Here is a 23,217-nt window from a genome sequence, read left to right on the forward strand (position 1 = left end):
AAAAATTCATTAAAAAGAAAATATTATGGAATTAAAAACATTAATGAAACCATTGTCGATTGTTGTTAAAACCCCATCTGGTTCACAACGCCCTTTAGAGAAGAAAATCTTACTATCCTTACCCGATCTGGCTATATGTGACTCCCGACCCACCACAGTCACTCAATTCAAGGGCAACTAGAGATTCTGGCCTTGCTAGTGACACCATAATCCCATGAAAGAATAAAGAAAAAAGTGAGGTTGATATAGCATAGTTCCTGATGTCAAATATGTCTCCCAGAAGAACCTTACCACAAGAGAGAAAGATGATAGGGGGCACAGCCTCAAATTTCTGCTTTAAAGGTTTTTGCAAAAATTAGATGTACAACATTTTTGACTATTTTGCAAAATTTTGTCAAATGGAAATAATTGAAAGCATACTCAAATTGTGATTGTCCTTCTTCTGCCTTTCCTTGGCAAGCGCTCTGGCTTCAGCTTCTGAAAATAAAAACTTCAAGTTTAGAAATGGAACTGATGACCAATTCAGGGGGAACCACTGCCTTTGTTTCAAATTATAGCAATGTTCAATTTGCACCAGCAATGGGGCAACAACTAATTCTGGACTACACAAAATAAATTTTTTTAAGGTTAACAAACAGTACTACAGAGTTAAAATATTATCAGCAATGTTTCCTGATCACAGACAAACAATAATGGCTGTAGCAATGTTGAACGATTGAAATAAATTCTGTGTATCAGAACTTGCCTGGTAATAGAGCATTATGCATTTTCATAGAGGGACTTTTAAAATGGAGTTCCATGCCTGCAACCATTGATTCTGCGAATTATATAGAAAACAATTTATACTACAAATAACATCTGGCTTTGTAAATAATATAACGTTATTTCAGCTATCTATACTGATTGAAGAATTAGATGGGACACTGCAGTAACATGATTAGACAGAACTGCTGCTAATGCCTAAACATGGTTGACTATTTGTAATCACAGAAATGACTTTTTACAAATAAATTGTAGCCTAATGCCAATTTCCACAATCTCAAAGGCTTCTCAGTTAAGGTCACTTGAGTGTTATAATAAATTGTACAATTATGAAAATTGTAAAGGAGCTAAGGAAACATTGGCATTTATTGAAATGTTACAGTTCCCTGGACCATTTCTTGATTTACAAAGAGAAAATAACCTTAAAAGGTACATTTTAAATATGAAGGCGAATAAACTGGATAGACCACATTTTGGGTGCTGGGTTCATGATGCACGATCAACTCACACACATTGATTGCAATGCAAGCAGCACGTCAGGTCGGTGCTACCTGCTCATTTCAATGATCTCAGCACCTTGCCAGCACTAACTGTGTTGTTTATAGGCTGAATGCATCAGCAGGGGGGCAATATTGAGAGAGACTAGCATTACTGAAGGTTAGCCTGAACACTTAAAGGGGTGGTGAACTGTGATTAGAGCAGGTTCTGGGAGTTGTGAATGAAGAAAATCTGTCCTGGGAAAGAGTGTGAAATGGCAAAATAGGGAGAGGCTCGGCTCTGCAGTTTTCTGACATTGTGCTGGAGGTCATGGTGGAGGAGATGGAAAGGAGGAGAAATGCCCTGTATTTAGGTTGGGATTTGTCACGCCGGTGGTGGAGGAGGTCTTCCAGATGAACTCTGAGAATGTTATAGGGTCACATAGCAGTGGAGGTCAATGCTAGAATTTAAGCCTCGATGACTTTGATATCTGGATGTAATACTGAAAGTTTAATGCCCTGGTCAACGAATGCATTGTCAAATGGTAAGTCTTACCTGTTCAACTCATTATACCCCTATCAATTGCCTCTTAATCAAGAATCATGCTCAACATTTGTATGCCTCCCCTCTCCCTCACAAACTTTGCATTGCTGCAAGATTCACACATCACAGAGATAGACACATTGCTAAATATTCAACCACAGCAACCACTTCAGCTAAACAGATTGCACATGATTCAGTGAAACACTTCACTCTTTCTTGTAGGTGGTACACAACTGCAGGCAGGAAATAGTCAGAGGGGCCCATACAGGAGTAATGCTAGCTATTCTTGGGATGTCCATTGTTGAAGTGTAGCCATCAGCTGGACTGAAACCTTCGAAGATGATAGCATCCTCAAACCTATTCCTTCTCTTCATATTCCACTTCCCCCTTATCTCACACTCACTCTGATTTACAACCTGCAGATGGTGCATAAGCCTCTTACTTCCCTCTAATTCCCATACCAATGAAATGAAATGAAAATGAAAATTGCTTATTGTCACAAGTAGGCTTCAAATGAAGTTACTGTGAAAAGCCCCTAGTCGCCACATTCCGGCACCTGTTCGGGGAGGCTGGTACAGGAACTGAACCGTGCTGCTTGCCTGCCTTGGTCTGCTTTAAAAGCCAGCTATTTAGCCCCATGCTAAACCAGCCCCTTATCCCTTACCCCTGGTATCTATTCCCTTTCAAATACTCCAGAGGCCCAAACTAGCCAAATCAGGAAAGCCAAGAAGAGAGGTATTATGAAGGCATAGCTTCATCACCTGATTTCACACTCGCAGCATCAGCACTGCACACAACTTCAGGGAAAGATTAGAAGTGGGGTCTGCACATGGTGAGACATCAGGCATGAGCGGGCTACAGACAGGGTAGGAGGAAAGAATGCAGATGCCAGCTCGCTAGAGAAAGAGGGCATGATTTACCAGCCTCGTCACGCCCTACTTGGTGGCGCAATGAGGCCGTTGAATCTCACGAGAGGCCTCTCGCATGATTTGCGACGCTTGAAATGTCTCACGAGATTCAACGGAACCTCGCGAGATGTCACAATCTGGATCTTGCCCTCACTGGGTGTGATCCAGATTAGCATATTTAAAAGAGGGAGCCCAGGGGGCACTGCCAGGATGCCCATGCCAGGGTTGTCTTGCCCATAAGAGTTGGGATGAGGGGGGGGATCAAGGACACTGGAAGAGGCAAGTTGAGTGTATTGGGGGGAGTCCGGAGGCCACAGTGGGATCCCTGAGGGTGGGGTCGAAACATCAGAGCGGCCTTTAAAAACGTCACCCCGATCTGTGAGTGCTCTTCCTGCACTGGTGAGCTGAGCTAGTCAGCGCAGGAAGTGACAGAAATATGGCCTCGATGGGACTTTCCCGCCATGACCAATAAAACAGCCAAGTGCCACTGCACAGTGGGGTCTTTCTCGACGCTGCAGTCACCAAGAAACACTCTGCTCAACCCGCCCAAAATGGGAATCTATTTTTGTTCCATTGAATCACGCAGAAACTGCACACGGGCTCTACTGCAGAGGACCTCCGGTGTGGATTTTGTTGGGGCATTAGTAGACAGTATGGGGACTGAAGTACAAATGTTATGTCACCAGACTAGTAGTCCATGTCATGATATGCAAACATGCAGCTAATGAACACATAGAACAGGACACGACCAATGAGCAGTCAGGACACTCAGGGGTGGTACCTCACTATAAAAGGGATGAGGCACTCACACCCCGCCTCTTTCCACAGACCAACATTTACAGAGTGAGACAGGGTGTATCCTCAGCATCACACCCCAGCACGTGGCTTAGAGCAAGGCTGATTCAGTTAGACTGAGTTAATACATTTAGATTAGCAGAGAGTCAAACTCATTGAGAACTGTCCTAATAGTTCAAGGAAACACATTGAACTCACTTCAAAGTCTGGAACATCTTTTACTCAAAACCACATCAAGTGGCAGCTTGTGTTATTCCAAATTAAATAACACAACATGATACCAGGAGCCTGTTCAATCTAGCTAGTTCAACTCAGCAAGATCCGTGACGACCAGCGAATGTATACCGGCACAATGGAAAAGATTCAGTCTCCTCACCAGCTCAGGACCTCTGGCAATCTCAGTGCTAACTGGCGGACATTCAAGCAGAAATTTCAGCTTTACGTCAAAGCATCAGACCTCAATGGTGCTTCTGATGCACGGAAGATAGCTCTTTTCCTCACCACAGCGGGTGATCACGCCTTGGAAATATTCAACTCCTTTTACTTCGCCGAAGACCAGGACAAGACAAAGTTTCAGACCATCCTGGACAAGTTTGACAGCCACTGTGAGGTGGACACCACCAAAATCTTTGAGCGCTACATATTCAGGCAGCGATTGCAAGGTAAAGACGAATTCTTCACCTCATATTTAACTAACCTTAGACTGCTTGCGCAATCCTGCAACTTCGGTGACTCCATGATCAGAGACCAAATCGTTTTTGGAGTTCACTCTGATCCTCTGAGAGAGCAGTTCCTGAAGATCAAGCATATGACCCTGCCAGTCGCGATTGAAACATGCACAGTGCACGAGCACGCTAAAAATCGCTATTCCCAGTACAGAACGGCAGAAAATGATAGACTAGCCTCCCACGAGGCGGACAGTGTGCAGGCCATCTCCCGGATGCAGTGCCTCAACATTGATGAAAGCGGCCATTTTGCGTGCTCTTCCCGGGGCCCGACGCATGCGCGATGCGAACGGGATAACGAAGCGGCCGAAACCCTCACTGCGCAGGTGCAGACGTCTGAGAACCGCACTGCGCATGTGCAACGACGCACGGAGCGTCAGGACGCCGACGTCATGACGTGTTCGAACTGTGGCACCGCCCATTTAACGAAACCCTGCCCTGCAAGAGGCAGACACTGTTTAAACTGCGGGAAGCCAGGCCACTATGCAGCCCTGTGCAGATCTGCACCACCAGTCAGGAGCCAGCGCTCCCAATTCCGATGACGGCGCATCCGGAGTGTGCAACAACGCCTTCAGGATTCTGATCCCGGCAGTGCAATGGATCCAGATGATGAATGCCTGGACAACTCCTACCATGTGGGCATTATTACAACGTGTGAATATGCCACACCAGACAAATCGCAAGTCCAATCAATCCTAGCTGTGGATTCTGAGGACGAATGGCGAGCAGTGATGAAGGTCAACCACTGCCCCATCCAGTTCAAGCTGGACACAGGTGCCTCTGCAACCTCCTCTCACAAGCAGACTTCAGACGCATTAAGAGGCCCCCCCACGGTCCTTCCAGCTGCCTGCAAACTCCTGGATTACAACGGGAATGCCATCACGGCACTGGGATCCTGCCATCTGCACATATCCAACCGACACATACAAGCACGGTTATGCTTTGAAATTGTCAAGCCGGACATGGCATCCCTACTAGGTGCGCACGCCTGCAAGCAGCTGAACCTCATTCAAAGGGTTTACACCACGACATCCTCCCATGTGGATCTTCAGGCCGGCGTCGACGACATCCTTGCCCAGTATCCAGATGTGTTCAACGGGACGGGCCCGCTGCCGTATCGATACAGGATTCTGCTATGACCTGATGCCAAGCCAGTGGTCTACGCACCACGATGAGTCCCTGCTCCACTGAGAGAGCGCCTGAAGGATCAGCTCAAGGATCTTCAGCAAAAAGACATCATATACAAGGTCACCAAACCGACTGACTGGGTCAGCTCGATGGTGTGCATAAAGAAGCCTTCGGGGGACCTGCGCATCTGCATTGATCCCAAGGATCTCAATAAGAATATCATGCGGGAACACAACCCCATTCCGAAGCGGGAAGACCTCACGAGTGAGATGGCACACGCGCGCTTCTTCACCAAATTGGATGCATCACAGGGATTTTGGCAAATCCAGCTGGAAGAGTCCAGCAGAAGGCTCTGCAACTTCAACACGCCTTTTGGCAGATACTGCTACAATCGCATGCCAGTTGGCATCATCTCGGCATCGAAGATATTCCATCGCATCATGGAGCAGATGATGGAAGGCATTGAAGGGGTTCGTGTGTACGTGGACGACATCATCATATGGTCCACAACCCCTGAAGAACATGCGTCCCGTCTCCAAATGGTATTCTGCCGTGTACATGCCAATGGCAAGTTAAATAGGTCCAAATGTTGTTTTGGCACATCGACGCTCAAGTTCCTGGGCAACCAGATCTCAGAGCATGGTGTGCGCCCGGACACAGACAAAATCAAGGCCATCGAGGCGATGAAGGTGCCTGAGGACAAAAAGGCGGTGCTGCGCTTCTTGGGTATGGTCAATTTTCTGGGCAAGTTCATTCCAAACATGGCCACACACACCACAGCCCTACGCAATCTGGTGAAAAAGTCAACTGCCTTTGAGTGGAAGGCGGCACACCAGAGTGGCTGGAGCTAAAAGCCAAGCTCACCAGTCCTGGCTTTCTTCGACCTGGAGACAAAGATATCCACAGATGAGAGTCAGGATGACATCGGTGGGGTGTTGCTTCAACGAGATGACACATCATCCTGGGCACCAGTAGCCTACGCATCAAGGGCGATGACACCCACGGAAACCAGATATGCTCAGATTAAGAAGGAGTGCTTGGGTCTTCTCACCTGCATCCTCAAATTTCATGATTATGTCTACGGCCTGCCGACATTCACTGTCGAGATGGATCATAGGTCTCTGGTCCATATCATCCACAAGGACCTGAACGACGTGACGCCTCGGTTGCAGAGAATCCTGCTTAAATCTAGGAGGTATGACTTCAACTTGGTATACACACCTGGCAAGGAGCTCATCATCGCTGATACATTGTCACACTCCGTCACCTCGCCCAGTGAGCCGCTGGAGATCATCCAGCACATCGAATCGAAAGTGCAGCTGTGTGCCAGCCCTCTCCTGGCGACAGATGAGAAGGTAGTTCTCATCCGTGTTGAGACAGCCAAAGACCCCCTTTTGCAGCACGTCATCCACAACCTCACCAATGGCTGGCAGAAAGGGCAGTGCCCACAATTTTACAATATGAAGGATGACCTGATGGTGATTGATGGTATCATAGATTATCATAGAATTTACAGTGCAGAAGGAGGCCATTAGGCCCATCGGGTCTGCACCGGCTCTTGGAAAGAGCACCCTACCCAAGGTCAACATCTCTCCGCACAAGTCTCCAGACAATCTAAATCCTGCTGTATCCTCCGACAGTCCTCATCGCTATTCGCAATTCCACCAACCTTTGTGTCATCTGCAAACTTACTAATCAGACCAGTTACATTTTCCTCCAAATCATTTATATATACTACAAAGAGCAAAGGTCCCAGCACTGATCCCTGTGGAACACCACTGGTCACAGCCCTCCAATGAGAATAGCATCCCTCCATTGCTACTCTCTGCCTTCTATGGCCTAGCCAGTTCTGTATCCACCTTGCCAGCTCACCCCTGATCCCGTGTGACTTCACCTTTTGTACTAGTCTACCATGAGGGACCTTGTCAAAGGCCTTACTGAAGTCCATATAGACAACATCCACTGCCCTACCTGCATCAATCATCTTAGTGATCTCCTCGAAAAATTCTATCAAGTTAGTGAGACACGACCTCCCCTTCACAAAACCGTGCTGCCTCTCACTAATACGTCCATTTGCTTCCAAATGGGAGTAGATCCTCCCATGACAAGATGATACAGTCTACAGCTGGGCCTTCTCGGCCGGAGGTTGTTCTCTAAGTCCATCACTGGCAGACGCTGGCTGAGCACAAGAAAATAATACTAGCACTTCTAAAGCAGGCACTAAGGGCATGCAACAGAGTATTATTTACAATATGGCATGCTTTAATTTATAAATTGGGACTGGAATGTTTATTTTGCAGAGGCAGCTTCTTCTTTTTCTTTATGGTTAAGTGGATGTTGTGATCTTAAGTGACTGCATGTGAAACCGTTGGGGATTGGCTTTGCTGTTACTAGTGTCACAATTGGATTAGTTCTTGGTGGGCAGACCATGAAGAAAGCGACTATCAAGGTGCCTCCTCCCTTCCTCTTCCTCAATTGCCTGCTGTACAGCTGATTGCAAAGGCTGGCACCTCATAATGGCGAGGTTGTGCAGCACACAGCAGACCACCATGAATCTTGTTACCCACTCTGTTGAGTACTACAGGACTTCTCCAGGACTGTCCAGGAAGTAGACAAATCACCTGTGGTCTGCTCCATCATAATTCAGGTGGAAGTATGACCTCTTGTATGCATGCTATACATGTGTGTAAGTTGCGTACAAAAATCATCAACAATGTCATCAGCATACAGTCCGCGTCACCAATTAGACATTCTTTGTTTGCCATGGTAACTCAAAGGCACTGGCACAGCTATCTACTGCGGGAATGAAAGCATCACGACTTCTGCAAGGATATCAGACACTGACCTGCATGGTACACTGCCTCTGATCACACATTAGCTGGATGGTGAAGTAAGAATTGTTTTTGATTCCGATATAGAATAAAGATTACACGTAGTGCCCACAAAACAATCTGTGCACGGTCAATGGTACCTTGCACCCTGTGATCTTGGTGAAGCTGTGTGCTTGCTCTCTCCATTACATTTGTCTCCACCAAGAGGGAACAAAATGTAGTTAGCTCTCCACAGATTCTCATGGACATCCCTTACGCAAACCTGGGTGAGAACATTGAGATGTTGCAAATATTATCTGCTCTAGCTTGCAAGGAGCCAGCCCCATAAAAGATCTTGGAAAATGACACCTTTACACCCACTAATAATGCAGTACTTGAACTCTTCTGTGGTTGTAATTGCAGCTGCTACAGATTTCAGTGAGGACATCGTTACTGAAGTATTGATGTCTCAAACATTGTTCCTCTCTGAGTTTCAAGGAGAACTTCTTGAAAACCTTTGGTGAACCCTATACTAATATTTTTATCAGCCTCATCCTCCTCATTCTTCCAATAGCTTGGCTGCTCTGTTCATTTACCAAGTGGTGATATATTCCAAAGGGAATGGTTACTAGGGCATCCATAGTTCGTCCAGCAGTCTTCAAGTCAGCAGCAAATCCTTCAGCACCCACATCACTCTCCATAGACTTTTGCGACTTGAAATAACCATAGAAAACTCCAAGCCCTTGCGAAGTCCTAGCAGGAGCACTAAGAAAACAACCAGAAACCAATACCTGAGTAGTTGATGATCACTTTAGGTATGCTGGTAGGATGTCCTTCCTGCTGCTAAACACGGGTTCAACTGTACAAAGTTGAGAAGATGATAACTGGAGCATTAAGCTCCAAAATTATACCACTGGCATCAAAGAACATTGTTTGTTGACACATGATCTCCTTGGACTGCATACTGCTAGCAGGTGTTCACTGCACGTATATTAACATGTGCCATCCAGTGCAAATCATCCCACAGGTGTGCACACATGCCACAAATGCCATTTAAAGTTCTTAGGGTTCACATAATACCTAAAATGCTGGGACTGTTGAACCCAATTTCTCACTCGGTCATTCTGATAGACTTTTACCTAGAACTATCATGTGCAGTGTACTGCAGATTACTTTAATCTGACAGCACTAAGTACAGTAAGAAGTCTTACAACACCAGGTTAAAGTCCAACAGGTTTGTTTCGATATCACTAGCTTTCGGAGTGCTGCTCCTTCCTCAGGTGAATGAAGAGGTATGTTCCAGAAACATATAAACATGCCTCTTCATTCACCTGAGGAAGGAGCAGCGCTCCGAAAGCTAGCGATATCGAAACAAATCTGTTGGACTTTAACCTGGTGTTGAAAGACTTCTTACTGTGCTCACCCCAGTCCAACTCCAGCATCTCCACATCATCACTAAGTACATAAGTGATTCAATTTTGAAGAGAATATGAAAATTTTTCATGAAGTATCAAATGGTATTGATTGATTTTCATTGCATGATCAAAGTACTCACATTGCAGAGATGCCTCCATTGTTTTTTAGTATTCTGACTGAACGTCTGTTTACACATACCCGTCTCTGAAGAAAAATAATTTGCCATTATGCAGTGCTTTTTACATCCTCAGATATCCTATCACGACGATATGTTATGGCATTGTGGAATGTTAATTGTTAATTTCATCAGTTGGTGTAATGCCTTAGGACTCAGTCCGTGGCCGCCACAGTCGGGGGCAGGTCGATCGGAGGGCAGGGACTAGTGACTATATGTGCGGGCAGTCCGGGGCGGGCGAGCGGCCGATCATGGCACTATTTTGGCGGTCGAGGTCCACGGGCTGAGTCTGCCATGGGCACGGTGCAGCCGCTGGAGGCCGCCGCTGTGTGCATGCGCAACCTCTGACCCGGACGTGCGGGGGCTGTATCAACAGCTGGAGCTGTGAGCTCCACGACAGCTGCCTGCTAGCCCCCTTCAAGGCTGTGAATCTGTAGCCTTTTGACGCCAGTTTTTCTGGTATTAAAGACCACAGTTTTCACAACGGCATGGGGACATAGTTCCAAAAACGGAGAATCCAGCCCCATATTTAGTGGCGGGATGGCACGTAGACGTATTGAAAAGGTGTCCAACATCACTGACCTGCTATTGAATTGAGAAGATGGACCATCTGAAAATGAAGTTAGATCTCTTGGAACACTGAGACCAGATGATGGACCTCCTGAGAATGAAAATGGACCTGCAGAACATTCCAAGGCTGGAAGATGGACCTCCTCCAGATCACCTATCTGCAGATGCACCCCCGACCCACTGCTGTGGCATTCCAGGGTCGCTGGCAATGTCCATCCTGAACTCCAGAGGCAGCCCCAAGCATTGTTCAGATGTATCCCAACATCTGCACACCACTTGTTCTGAATGCCTTTCAAGCCGACATCACAGAGAATCTGGCATGGGAGGGGGGGGTTCATCTGCATCCAATTAATGGGATACAAATTAGGTTAATGCCGGTGTCTGGCGGGTTTTCTGACCCACCGTAGGGGCACCAGTGTAAGATCCCGCTGTAAATTCACGCAGGCGTGGAACTATTTTTGAGCCTCCCACTATGTTCTCCCCCCATGCCTGCCGTTAAACCCACCGGCAGGGGTTTGGGAGAATTCCACCTACTTTGATTTAAAATGGTTTCAGAAGTCACCTTACCTAAAACTGGCCACACCTCTAGCAACCTGTGAAAGTGATTTACCAGGAGTCATGTATGGCAGGTCCCCGATCGACATGACATCTGCCATTGTCTGCACTCTGCTAAAGATAGGAACAATAGGCCAGCAGGCTACTTGATTCCAGAAACTGTCAGGAACAAAGAACTAACAAAACCCATTATGCAAGGAGAATGCTCAGGGCCCTCTATCTATCACAATGGCATCTTGGTAGTTTTGACAAAGATATATCGACGCTCCTTCGTTAATATGGATTGCCCTCCATTTTGTTTCAATCGCTGTCATATGATTGGAACCCCACCTGCGAAAAGCTACTAGAAGCTTTTCAGTTGGTTACAGAAGAAAAAAAAGTCCGCAGAATGCATCAGTAACAGCAAGAAGACAACTGCAGAATGTAACATCATCTCTCTCCCTGCTATTCTCAAGTTCACAACCCAATCTCTGTTACATTTTGGAATACAACAGAGATAGAGAATTTTAATCAAAAGGAATTCAACTGTCATTGCATCCACTTTGAAAAATGACAGATTACATGTTAAAAAGAGACTGTCTCCAGAAAAAGAACCAGCTTATATTGGTCGCAACAACCTGGAATTTCAAGACTACCAAAGGAATGTCAGAACGTATATTCCTTTACTTTCTTTCAGACTTAACTCTTACCAATTCTACCTCCTCAACCTGCTGATTTGTTCTCGTTTGCATGCTACTGTGTGCTGTGGGATTTGGGAAATATTTTTACCTTTTTATTTTTATAATAATAATCTTTATTAGTGTCACAAGTAGGCTTACTTCAATTAAGTCACTGTGAAAATCCCCTAGTAGTCACACTCCGGTGCCTGCTCGGGTACACTGAGGGAGAATTCAGAATGTCCAATTCACCTAACAAGCACGTCTTTCGGGACTTGTGGGAGGAAACTGGAGCACTCGGAGGAAACCCACGTAGGCATGGGGAGAACATGCAGACTCGATCTTATAGTCATGAGCTCCACAGATTCCCCCAGCTGTCTAGAGTTATTCAGATTTCAATTTTGAGGGTATGACCTGCTGCTTCACTATGTGATTGTGCCACGAATCAGAAATATCAAGAAAAAGGGGAAATGCTATTTTATTTTAATGTATTAATACTGCTACTGGGCCAAGGCTGACACTTGATGAACTTAACAATAATAATTCTTGATATAAAGAGCAAAGCTTCAAAAAAATGGAATAATGGTTCCTCCAATCATCTATGCTCTATGACATCAGATAAAAGCTTAAATATTTCGGTGAACTTTGGCTTGTGCATGATTTTAAAAAGAGCCATGAAGCTCACTTCAAAAGCACTGAATTTCTTAACTTCAGTACTTACCCTTTACCTTTCCTTTTGCTCAATATTAACTTTGAATTTTTATGTACCTAATATTATTTATTATTTGCATCCATAGATCATAGAATTTACATATCATAGAATTTACAGTGCAGAAGGAGGCCATTTGGCCCATCGAGTCTGCACCAGCTCTTGGAAAGAGCACCCTACCCAAGGTCAACACCTCCACCCTATCCCCATAACCCAGTAACCCCACCCAACACTAAGGGTAATTTTGAACACTAAGGGCAATTTATCATGGCCAATCCACCTAACCTGCACATCTTTAGACTGTGGGAGGAAACCGGAGCACCCGGAGGAAACCCACGCACACACGGGGAGGATGTGCAGACTCCGCACAGACAGTGACCCAAGCCGGAATTGAACCTGGGACCCTGGAGCTGTGAAGCAATTGTGCTATCCACAATGCTACCGTGCTGCCCATTAAAATCCAAGTCAAAATAGATATATCTTGTGCATGGAGCAAATCTAAGTGGAGAGTTTCCTTCGCTGTTTGTAACTGCACATTTGAAGCAAATGTCGGGAATCTGATAGTTTAAAGAAAAAAGACTTGTTATTTGAGGATGCCTTTCACATTCACCAGATGCCCCAAGGCACTTTACAAGCAATTAAGTACTTCTGAAGTATCATCACTGTTGCAATGTAGGCAGCCAATTTGCACATAACAAACGTCAACGTGATCATCTGTTTATTGCGATGTTGATTGAGGATAAATATTGGCCAGTACAGTGGGGATTACTCCCTGCTCTTTTTCAAAATACTCCACCATGGGATCTTAATACATCCACCATGGGAGGTCAGAGTGGGCATTGGTTTGGTGTTTTGAGTGAAAGTCATCACCATTCACCAAACCACCAGAAAGCTTTACTATCCAACTAAAAATGTTGTGGTTCATTACTGGGTCAGCGATGTTCATTAAGGTGCATTTTGCTATGTTGTTGCTTCGAGCACGCAAGTCATGAGAAGAAATCTCGATGCACAATATGACCTTGAATTATTGACTTGCTGCAATTGGCAATTTGTGTACCATAAACAGAGTGTACAAATAATCCCACTGTACGCTCAATGCAGAATCTATCGCCTTACTGATAAAAATAGATATTTCTCCCACATCTTTAACTTGTGCCAAATCGAAACAGCAAATGTAGAAAAAGTTGCTAATTGGCAATATTTAATATTCATCATGTTCTTGTGATTTTGGTAACATCTGTTTCTAGTCTGTATTCAACTGTCTTCAGCATATGACTTAACTAAACACATTAGGGAAGATTTTAACACTGCCCAGCTGGTGGAAATTGGGCAGGTAGGCGGTTAAAATGGCCACTGTGGCCAATACTAACCAATTCCCAATGCCTATTGTACGGGTGAGGGGGCCACCTACTGGAAGTTTCCCCTTTACTGATCAGGCTCTGTTGACATCTCTGGCCCTTTACCCTTGAATTCAATAAAAATTGGCCAATGTTTGATGAGTTCAGAAGCGAGACATCTGAGTTGTATAATGGACGTATAATATGAGCAAAAGTTATGTTTTGACAGATACATTTGATATTCTCAGGAGAGAAACATTGAGTGAACAAAACAAGAGTTTTACGCAGAGTGTAATTTTGGCAAAAAGCTCTCATAGATCATAGAATTTACAGTGCAGAAGGAGGCCATTCGGCCCATCGAGTCTGCACCGGCTCTTGGAAAGAGCACCCTACCCAAGGTCCACACCTCCACCCTATCCCGATAACCCAGTAACCCCACCCAACACCAAGGGCAATTTTGGACACTAAGGGCAATTTATCATGGCCAGTCCACCTAATCTGCACATCTTTGGACTGTGGGAGGAAACCGGAGCACCCGGAGGAAACCCACGCACACACAGGGAGGATGTGCAGACTCCGCACAGACAGTGACTCAAGCCGGAATCGAACCTGGGACCCTGGAGCTGTGAAGCAATTGTGCTATCCACAATGCTACCGTGCTGCCCTCATTTTGGAAGATAATGGCAATAACAAATGGTCAGAAATTAATTCAATGAAGATAATCCTACATTTAGGTGTTACTAATGTAGAAATTGTAAACTGGCTAGCAATGTGCAAATTAGTTCATTATCTGAAAGCTGCTGAAAGATGTTTACAGACAAAACAAACTGCACAATTACATTTCTTTTGTGAGTAAATATGCCAACGTGGAATCTGTAACTCTAGCGACCAGGGGTGGTTACACTACAATTGATTTCAGTGACTGTTCAGTACAAAAACTGATTTCCAATATGTCTCGGCTTTTCTGGGACCAATCTGAAGGTCCTGTGAACTGAGATCCTGTGAACTGAGTTTTATATTGTGCAATCACTTGAATCTCATTGTAAAATGCTACTGAAATATTAGTGAAGAATATTAAGTGGAGCCATCAGAAGCGTCACACTGGTTCGTACTGTGGGCACTCCACATCACTCCTGCAATTGTGCAGGATGATGTAACGGCAGAGGATGTGCACGTAAAGGAAAGCCCCATTTTGAAACAAGACTAAAAAGGATTGACTCAAAACTGCCATGCGGGTTCTTGAAACAAAGCATGTATTTGGGAACCGGCTTTCAGATCCTCCTCACATCTATGTCAAGATATGCAGAAGGGAAATCCATCCTGAATTATTAATAAGCTGACTGAGGTAATATTTAGTGGGCAGTGCTGCACTTTACATTTTACACCAGTGACAAATAAACATTGACCAAGTTCACTTTGTTCATACACACACTATAGTTGTGCTTGTCCTTTTGCAGAAGGGATATTATTGTACCAACCATGGAGGTGTTGATTTATGGATGTCAAGATTTATTTTAAATGCATATTCAGCAATAAAAGTTGCATTTTGTCTAGCACTTTTAGGGAGTTAAACATTGTAAGGCACTTCACAGGGGCATTATCAAACAAAATTGGTCACAGAGACACGAGGCAGTATTACAACAGATGACCAAACGCTTGATCAAAGTGGTAGATTTTAAAGTGCACCTTAAAGGATGAGGGAAAGGTGGAGAGCCAAGAGATTTAAGAACAACATTTCAGAGCACAGGGCCGAAGCAACTGAAGGCATGACCACCAATGGTGGTGTAATTAATATCTGGGATGTGCAAGAGGCTAGAACTGGAGGATTGGAGAGATCTTGGAGGGTTGTCGGGCAAGTGGAGGTTACAGAGATAGGGAGCTACAAAGCCACAAAGAAATTTGAAACGGGTGATAATTTTAACATTGATGCAGTGCCAGTTTGGGATATAATGTAGGCCAGCGAGCTTTGTATTTGCTGAAGTCTATGGAGTGTGGAAGATGGAAGGATGGCTAGGAGAACATTGAAATGAGAGGTAACAGAAGCATGGATGTCGATATTCATCTACTGTTCAATTATTGAGTAATCTAATAGATGAAGAAATGGCATAACCTCCAGATTAATTCCTAACACTCATCGCCAAACCCTGATACAAACCATTTGATAAATATCAAGAGCAATGTTATTTTAGCCAAGTAAAGGATATGGAAGGACATTTTAAACCTATTATAAAGTGTTTTTTTAATCCATAAATAGTTTAAAATAAAACGATATACTCTCAGAAAAAAATCTTTTGATACAAAGCACAAAGAACAGCACAGCACAGGAACGGGTCCTTCGGCCTTCCAAGACGCCGCCGATCACATGTCCTATCTAAACCAATCACCTGTGTCCTTCTATACCCTGTCTGTTCATGGGCCAATCTAGATAAGTCTTAAAGGTCACTAACATATCTGCCTCAACTGCCTCACTTGGCAGTGCATTCCAGGCCACCACCACTGTGTGTGTAAAAAATCTTCCCCACACATCTCCACTGAACCTATCCCCCCCTCACCTTGAACTTGTGCCCCCTCGTAATTGTCATTTCCGTCCTGGGAAAAAGCCTCAAACTTTTCACCCTATCTATACCCCTCGTAGTTTTATAAACTTCCATCAGGTGCCCCTCAGCCTCCGTCTTTCGCGGGAGAACAATCCCAGTTTATTTAATCTCTCTTCATAGCCGATACCCTTCATACCAGCAACATCCTGGTTAACCTTTTCTGCACTCTCTCCAATGCCTTCTGGTAGTATGGTGACTAGAATTGGACACAGTATTCCAAATGTGGCCTAACCAATGTTCTGTTTAACTAACATAATTTGTGAACTTTTATACTTGATGCCCTTTCCGATGAAGGCAAGCATGCCATATGCTTTCTTTACCACCATTTCCACCTGTGCTGCCACTTTTAAGGATCTGTGGAACTCCATGCCCAGATGTCTCTATGTGTCTATACTCCTAATGGTTCTGCCATTTATTTTATAGCTCCCACCTGAATTGGATCTATCAAAATGCATCACCTCGCATTTGCCCGGGTTAAATTCCATCTGCCATTTCTCCGCCCAATTTTGCAGCCTATCCATATCCTGCTGTATTCTCTGACAATCTTCATCACTATCCGCAACTCCAGCAATCTTAGTATCATCTGCAAATGTGCTTATCAGACCAGCTACGTTTTCTTTCAAGTCATTTATTTATATTACAAACAAAAAAGGTCCCAGTACTGATCCCTGCGGAACAGGGATGAATTTATAGAGAATACCAATACATATGGGTAATGCTCGATAATAGACTTGGAGACATTGGAATAATATTGAAAATGCTGCATGAATTCAGCAGTACTAACGGGCTTTTAGCTATTCTATAGCACAGAAACATGTACCCCATTCACTATTATAACATTTAAAGCAATAGTTTAAATTCTGCTTCCAATCTGTCCACTTTCCTTTCCTGTTACTTGGAGGGCAGTTTGTTGAACTCAAACCTGGGTCCTCCGCACCGTAAGGCAGCAGTGGTAGCCAGTGTGCCACCGTGCTGCCCTATAGTCATGTTGGTCTTGATCTATGCTATGGCAATTAAATTTGTTGCTGGTTCTACTTTATTTGCCAAAATACTCCGAGTACATTGTCACATGCACTTAAAAAGAAAATCAACGTGTTGGTTTTTGTGGCAAAGTGAGCTTGATTGTACCTGCGAGTTCCCTTTTGATGTTCGGCAGATTCGCGGGACAGGAGTTGCTGATGGTAATGGCAGGAGCTGCCATTCCTGGATTGCTGTAGACATCTAACATATTGCCAGGTACCGGTAACTGAAATATTAAAAACATGAGTTAGGAATTCTTCAGTCAAATTAGATGAAAATCAGTGGAAAAACAAATATGTGTATCTGATTTCTGAGTGCTGCTTTAGATTAGTGACCTGTTGTAATCTGTTTTATAATGTATTTTACATTTCTACCTGCGTACTTCTGACACTATGGCAAAGCCAAATTCTATCCAATTGTGCATTTCCACAATGCTCCAAACAACCAGAATTCTATTTTACAAAGACTACTAATCTACAAGTCTAACTGACGAGTGGAAAAACCTATGGGTAAAGTCCTTCAGGTTATATCTGAATTTAAAAAAGCAAATATAGAAAGACTACTATTAAAAGCATTAATTTGATTCAGAGCAATTTTCAATGAATAAAAGTAACGAATGAACAAACATTATATGTTGGCTGAGGTAGCGTGAACTTCTAGTTTTGACTAGGTAACCTTTGGATACAAGGAAACGAATAATGATGGTTATGTTCTGATACCAGTGATAATATTTGTTCTTTTGAGCAACAATGTGATATAAAGGAAATCCTGAAGGGAGTTGGTGATTTAAACCGTAGATTTGAACACAGCATGCACGACGAGCGGAGTTATAAGAAGGCAATGGCAACCATACCAAATAATTAATATTTAATTAAACCCAAATCCTAAATCTATATCCAATTTATAACATATGCTGCATGTTTAATTGCTTAAATTTTCAGCAGTTATTTTGCCTTAAACATTTTGCATTAATACAACATTTTCTGGAAACTATGTGAACTTGAAAATCTGTTTGTGATCAATGTCTGCATTGGAGGCACTCTGAGTAGATTCCAATTTCATTTTCCATGTCTATAAACAATTGTGGCAGCCAAGATGGATTGGGCACCAACAGCCTAAGTGTCTCAGGCTGTTCTGCTCTTCCCACATCAGCAGCCAGTTTGTCAGCATGTACTGCTTCATGCTTTTTGGCTGATAGTTATGCCCTCCTCACATTATAAAGGGTTGCTTTTAACAGATACGCAAACCTCAAAGATGGCCTTGATTAAACGAACAATGTGTAATAACAAGCTGGGCTTTCTAAGTGTATGCGGTTTTGTTAATTACAAATCTTAGCTATTTCAAATAACTGTGTAATAACTATATCGACAAACCTTGCACAGCATACAAAAAAACAAACTTGTATTTGCACAGTGCCTTCACATATCTCTTCAAAATGTTCAAGAACATTTCAAATACAAGGAATTATTGTAAAGTCCAGTCAGTGCTATGATGCAGGTGTTAGCAGTAGTCATTTTGCAAACAGTAATGTCCCACACACAGTATTAAAGATAAACAGATAATTTAATCTTTGATATAAGTTCATTAAAGCCATTGTAATTTTTAAACTGTTAACCTTTACTGCTTTTGAAAGTAACCAACTGGATAGGCTCTGTCTAGTGTCGCAGTAATGGAGTATGTTTCTTCACAATATTACATGGATTACATATACATTAGGAATTTATAGTGAGCTGGCAGACAAACCCAAACAACTGGCCGAATCTTAACTTAATGCATTCTACACAAGAAACTGTGGTTGCGCCCAGAGCAAATCCTGCTATGTCAGGAAAATACTGGGTGAGCCCTGAAACGGGATTTGCTTGAGTACAAACAGTTAACGGTGTTCCTGGACCTTCCCAGCTTCATTTAAATACATATGGGGCTGGTTTAGCACAGTGGGCTTATCAGCTGGCTTGTAATGCAGAACAATGCCAGCAGCGCGGGTTCAATTCCCGTACCGGCCTCCCCGAACAGGCACCGGAATGTGGCGACTAGGGGCTTTTCACAGTAACTTCATTAAAGCCTACTTGTGACAATAAGCGATTATTATTATATTATAGGATCGGTTTTAAGCCAGATACTCCCGACTCCTGCAATTCTCCCACTCGCCGACGCAGCATGAAGCTCGCGTCAATCACTACTGACCTCCGCAAATGGAGACCAGTGAAAAGGGAGCGTCTGTAGCGTTATTAAAAATGGCACCCTCTAAAAAAATTTGTTCTGAGTGTCGCAGACTGTGCCAGCATTTATTGTCCATCCCTAATTGCCCTCGAGGGGGAAGTTAAGAGTCAACCACATTGCTATAGGTGTCACATGTAGGCCAGACCAGGTAAGGATGGCAGATTTCCTTCGCTAAAGGACATTAGTGAACCAGATGGGTTTTTACAATGGATTTATGGTCATCATTAGACTTTTAATTCCAGATTTTTACTGAATTCAAATTTCACCATCCTCAGTGGTGGGATTTGAAGCTGGACCTCCAGAGCATTACTTTGGGTCTGTGGTTTACTAGTCCAGCGACACTACCACTGCGCCACTGCCTCCCCGTACTATGCCAGTGGCTGTCCTGACCTCGGAGGAGCCAGACATGCCTGCGTATTTAGGCCCCGCCCTCTCAATGCCGGTAGAAGTCACACCCCCTCAAACAAAATGACTAAGTGTGAGAGGTTCGTGAGGATTCCCACCGATTTCCACGCCCAAAATGATGTGATTTTTTTGTGTGAAGTGCATCCTGTGTTTTAAAAAAAAAGTTATGGTAGCTCCACAACTTTCTTTGTCCAGACTGACCCACCTTGATTCCACTCACCCTGAAGGGAAGAGTTAGGGAAAAAAGGAACTACATGGAAAAAGTTATGGAAAGGATAAGAGGAAAGAAATCAGAATCAAAATTGATAGAGGTATAAAATTACCGTATTAGCCATTGGAATTCCTGGGTCCATCAAGCCAAGGATTTCATCATTATAACTTGACTCCAAGCTAATAATGTCATCAATGACATCGTCCATCTGTAATAACCAGCAGGGGAAAAAGCTTAAGAAACAATCAGAAGCAAAACGCCTCAGATCACATCTGCCTAGATATAGTGATTTTTAATTTTAAAATCCTTTGAACTATTCATAGTAATATAAGTTTTCAAGCTGATTCATTTTTAGCTTCGGGAGAAATATGTGAGATCACACTAAGCCTCCTTCTCTCATCTTAGAACTTGTTAAAATTATCACCATCACAGCCCTCTGTTACATCAGTGTTCTTTTCATGAACAGAAGATTATAAATCTAATTTTAATATTGGTTATCAGTCATCGGAGCATGCAAAATCATTATTGTTCACCATTCCCTTTAAAACGCTTGTGTTCATCATCATCACAGTTTTGTGCCAGCAGAAATGAGTTTCAAATACTACGGAACAGATTTTCATTTTTGTCAGCAGATAGGCTGGCTTTTATAGAACGTGACCCATTTTCATTACATTGATTTGAAATGGCAGAAAATTAAATTCTAGGTCTGAGCTGGATTCAAATTCAACCTAACAGGGTGGCAAGGTGACGCAGTGGTCAGGACCTGACAGGGACCCGGGTTCAATTCCGGCCTTGAGTAACTGTGTGGAGTTTTCACTTTCGCCCTATGTCTGAATGGGTTTCTTCTGGGTGCTCCGGTTTTCTCCACAGTCCAAAGATGTGCAGGTTAGGTGGGTTACTGGGTTACAGGGATAGGGTGGGGGAGTGTGCCTAGATAGGGTGTCCTTTCAGAGGGTTGGTGCAGACTCAATGGGCCGAATGGCCTCCTTCTGGACTGTAGCAATTCTATGGCAATTGCATGTCTCAAAGGTGAAAGTCAGGTTTTGGCGGTGGTTTTCAAACCAGAACAAGAAGCTGTAGCCATCTGGGATGGCCATGTCCCGATTACAAAATGGACACCCGCAAAGAATGCAGGGAAAATTGGACAATGCTAAGAAACAAGCAGGTGCAAGCTCTGTCTGTTGATTAGAACATTAAACTCTCAGACAGGACAGAACCTACCAAACGATCTACATACTAATGAGCCATCTCCGGGGACAAAAGGGAAACATTTAGATACACAATGTTAGGACAGACTCCCCGGTGCCAGAAGAAGCTAAGACAAAGCAGACTGACAGTCACCAGGACACGCCCAGCGATCAGGGAACCACCCCTCTATTGGAGGAAAATCGATACAACGGATTGAGAAAGACCCAATTAGTTGAGGCCAAGTTCAAGGTCTGCCCAAAAGCGCGCGAAGCCCTTTTCAGTATAAAAGGTATTCCCCAAGGGAGAATCTTCCTCCTTTGGCTTTGGCTCTCACCAAAGAGAGAGACCTGCCGAGCAGCTGCATCAGACCAAGTAAGTCCCAAGTCAACGCACGCTACGAGATAGACGCTCCTAGTTGCTAACCTGTAAACAGCTCAACCCAGCAGCCTCAGAACCGAGCAACGGCCATTGTTCCTCTGACTGAGTGGGCGCCCAAAGCTAAGTATAGGCTTTCGTAATAGTGGTAGTTTAGTTTGTAGAGTTTATGCATGAGTATATTTGACTGTGTGTAAATAAATGAGCATTGCTTTTGAACTTACTAACTGGTGTATCGAGTCATTGACCAGTATTCGGTTCTGAACCTTGTGGCGGTGTCGAAAGATACCTGGCGACTCTTGAGCAAACGTGATTAAACAGAGCCAAAGTAAGAGCCAACCAAAAGTTAGCAACAAAGCCTAAAGTGTAAAGATGTTCCGTGCAAAGAAGCAGTTGGGCCTAAAATGTGTTGTACCATCTGATCCCCATATTATATAACAAATTGCAATACAGCACAAGTTGCTTCACAGAGGGTTAAGGGAAATTGGTGTCAAGCAAAAGGAGAGATTCAGAAGGTGGCCAAATTTTCATGAACGAGGTGGATTTTGATCATGATTTTAAATAAGGAAAAGGGGGTGGTCGGGTAGAAGGGGAAATTCTAGAGAGTGGGACATATCAAGGAATGGGTGAAGGAGAAGGCATGACATCAGAGAGGAACAGACAATGAACAGAGTTTGTAGGGGATTACAGGGACAGCAAGGGATAAGGCCACAGAGAGATAAAAAAACAAGTATAATAATTTTATCTTTAACTTCTACTTTTCATAAACTTGGGGATCATGTCCTTACTCACATCAAGTCCTGTTCACGCATAACCTTCATGTCCTTCATTAAATGTTTTTAAGATAAAGATAGATAGTTTTTTGAAGAATAAAGGGATTAAGGGTTATGGTGTTCGGGCCGGAAAGTGGAGCTGAGTCCACAAAAGATCAGCCATGATCTCATTGAATGGTGGAGCAGGCTCGAGGGGCCAGATGGCCTACTCCTGCTCTTAGTTCTTATAATGCTTGTTCATGCTAACCTACTTGCTTTGCCGGATAAGTGACGCCTCATTTTCAAAATTCTCATCCTTGTTTTCAAATTCCTCCATGGCCTTACCAACCCAATCGCTGTAATTTCCTACAGTCCAACAACCTCTAGATAGCTTTACTCCTCTAATTCTGGCATCTTCAAAACTCCTATTTTAATCACACCACCATTAATAGTTGTGCCTTCAGATGCCTAGTCCCTTAGCTCTGGCATTTCCTACCTGAACATCCTTACCTCTCTCCCTTTCTTCCTTTAAGATGCTCCTTAAAAACAATCTCTTTGACTATGCTTTTGGCTATATGTTTGAATATTGTCTAATGCGGCTCAGAGTCAAGTTTTACTCTCATGTGCTCTTGTTAAATGACTTGGGAAGCTTTATTACATTAAAAGTACCAGAAAGTTGTTGTTGTTTGTGAGTCAATGTAACCTGAGCCTTTCAGGGAATCTAAATGCGGAGTTGTCCTGATTCTCCCATCCATATCCTGCATCCTGTCCAGTCATGAGTGCTCCATGTCCCATTGCTTCCAACTCAATGAGACGCATCTGATCAACGGGCAGCTGTGTATCACCACACAACTGAAAAGGCACAGTACCAGAGTCTCACCAC

General features: G+C 43.7%; 1 protein-coding gene across 5 annotated transcripts in view; it reads right to left on the reverse strand.

The window, feature by feature from the left end:
* Positions 1-23,217, reverse strand: part of mitfa (melanocyte inducing transcription factor a) — a 458,194-nt gene that overhangs the window by 23,133 nt on the left and 411,844 nt on the right. For all 5 annotated transcript variants that reach the window (XM_072472269.1, XM_072472272.1, XM_072472270.1 and 2 more), the window contains 4 exons: positions 20,132-20,227; positions 17,292-17,409; positions 746-817; positions 421-477 (listed from right to left, as the gene is read on the reverse strand). In XM_072472269.1, coding sequence (XP_072328370.1) covers positions 421-477; positions 746-817; positions 17,292-17,409; positions 20,132-20,227 — 343 coding nt within the window. The remainder of the gene's footprint in view (positions 1-420; positions 478-745; positions 818-17,291; positions 17,410-20,131; positions 20,228-23,217) is intronic.

Source organism: Scyliorhinus torazame, chromosome 13 (assembly GCF_047496885.1).
Source record: "Scyliorhinus torazame isolate Kashiwa2021f chromosome 13, sScyTor2.1, whole genome shotgun sequence".
NCBI lineage: Eukaryota > Metazoa > Chordata > Chondrichthyes > Carcharhiniformes > Scyliorhinidae > Scyliorhinus > Scyliorhinus torazame.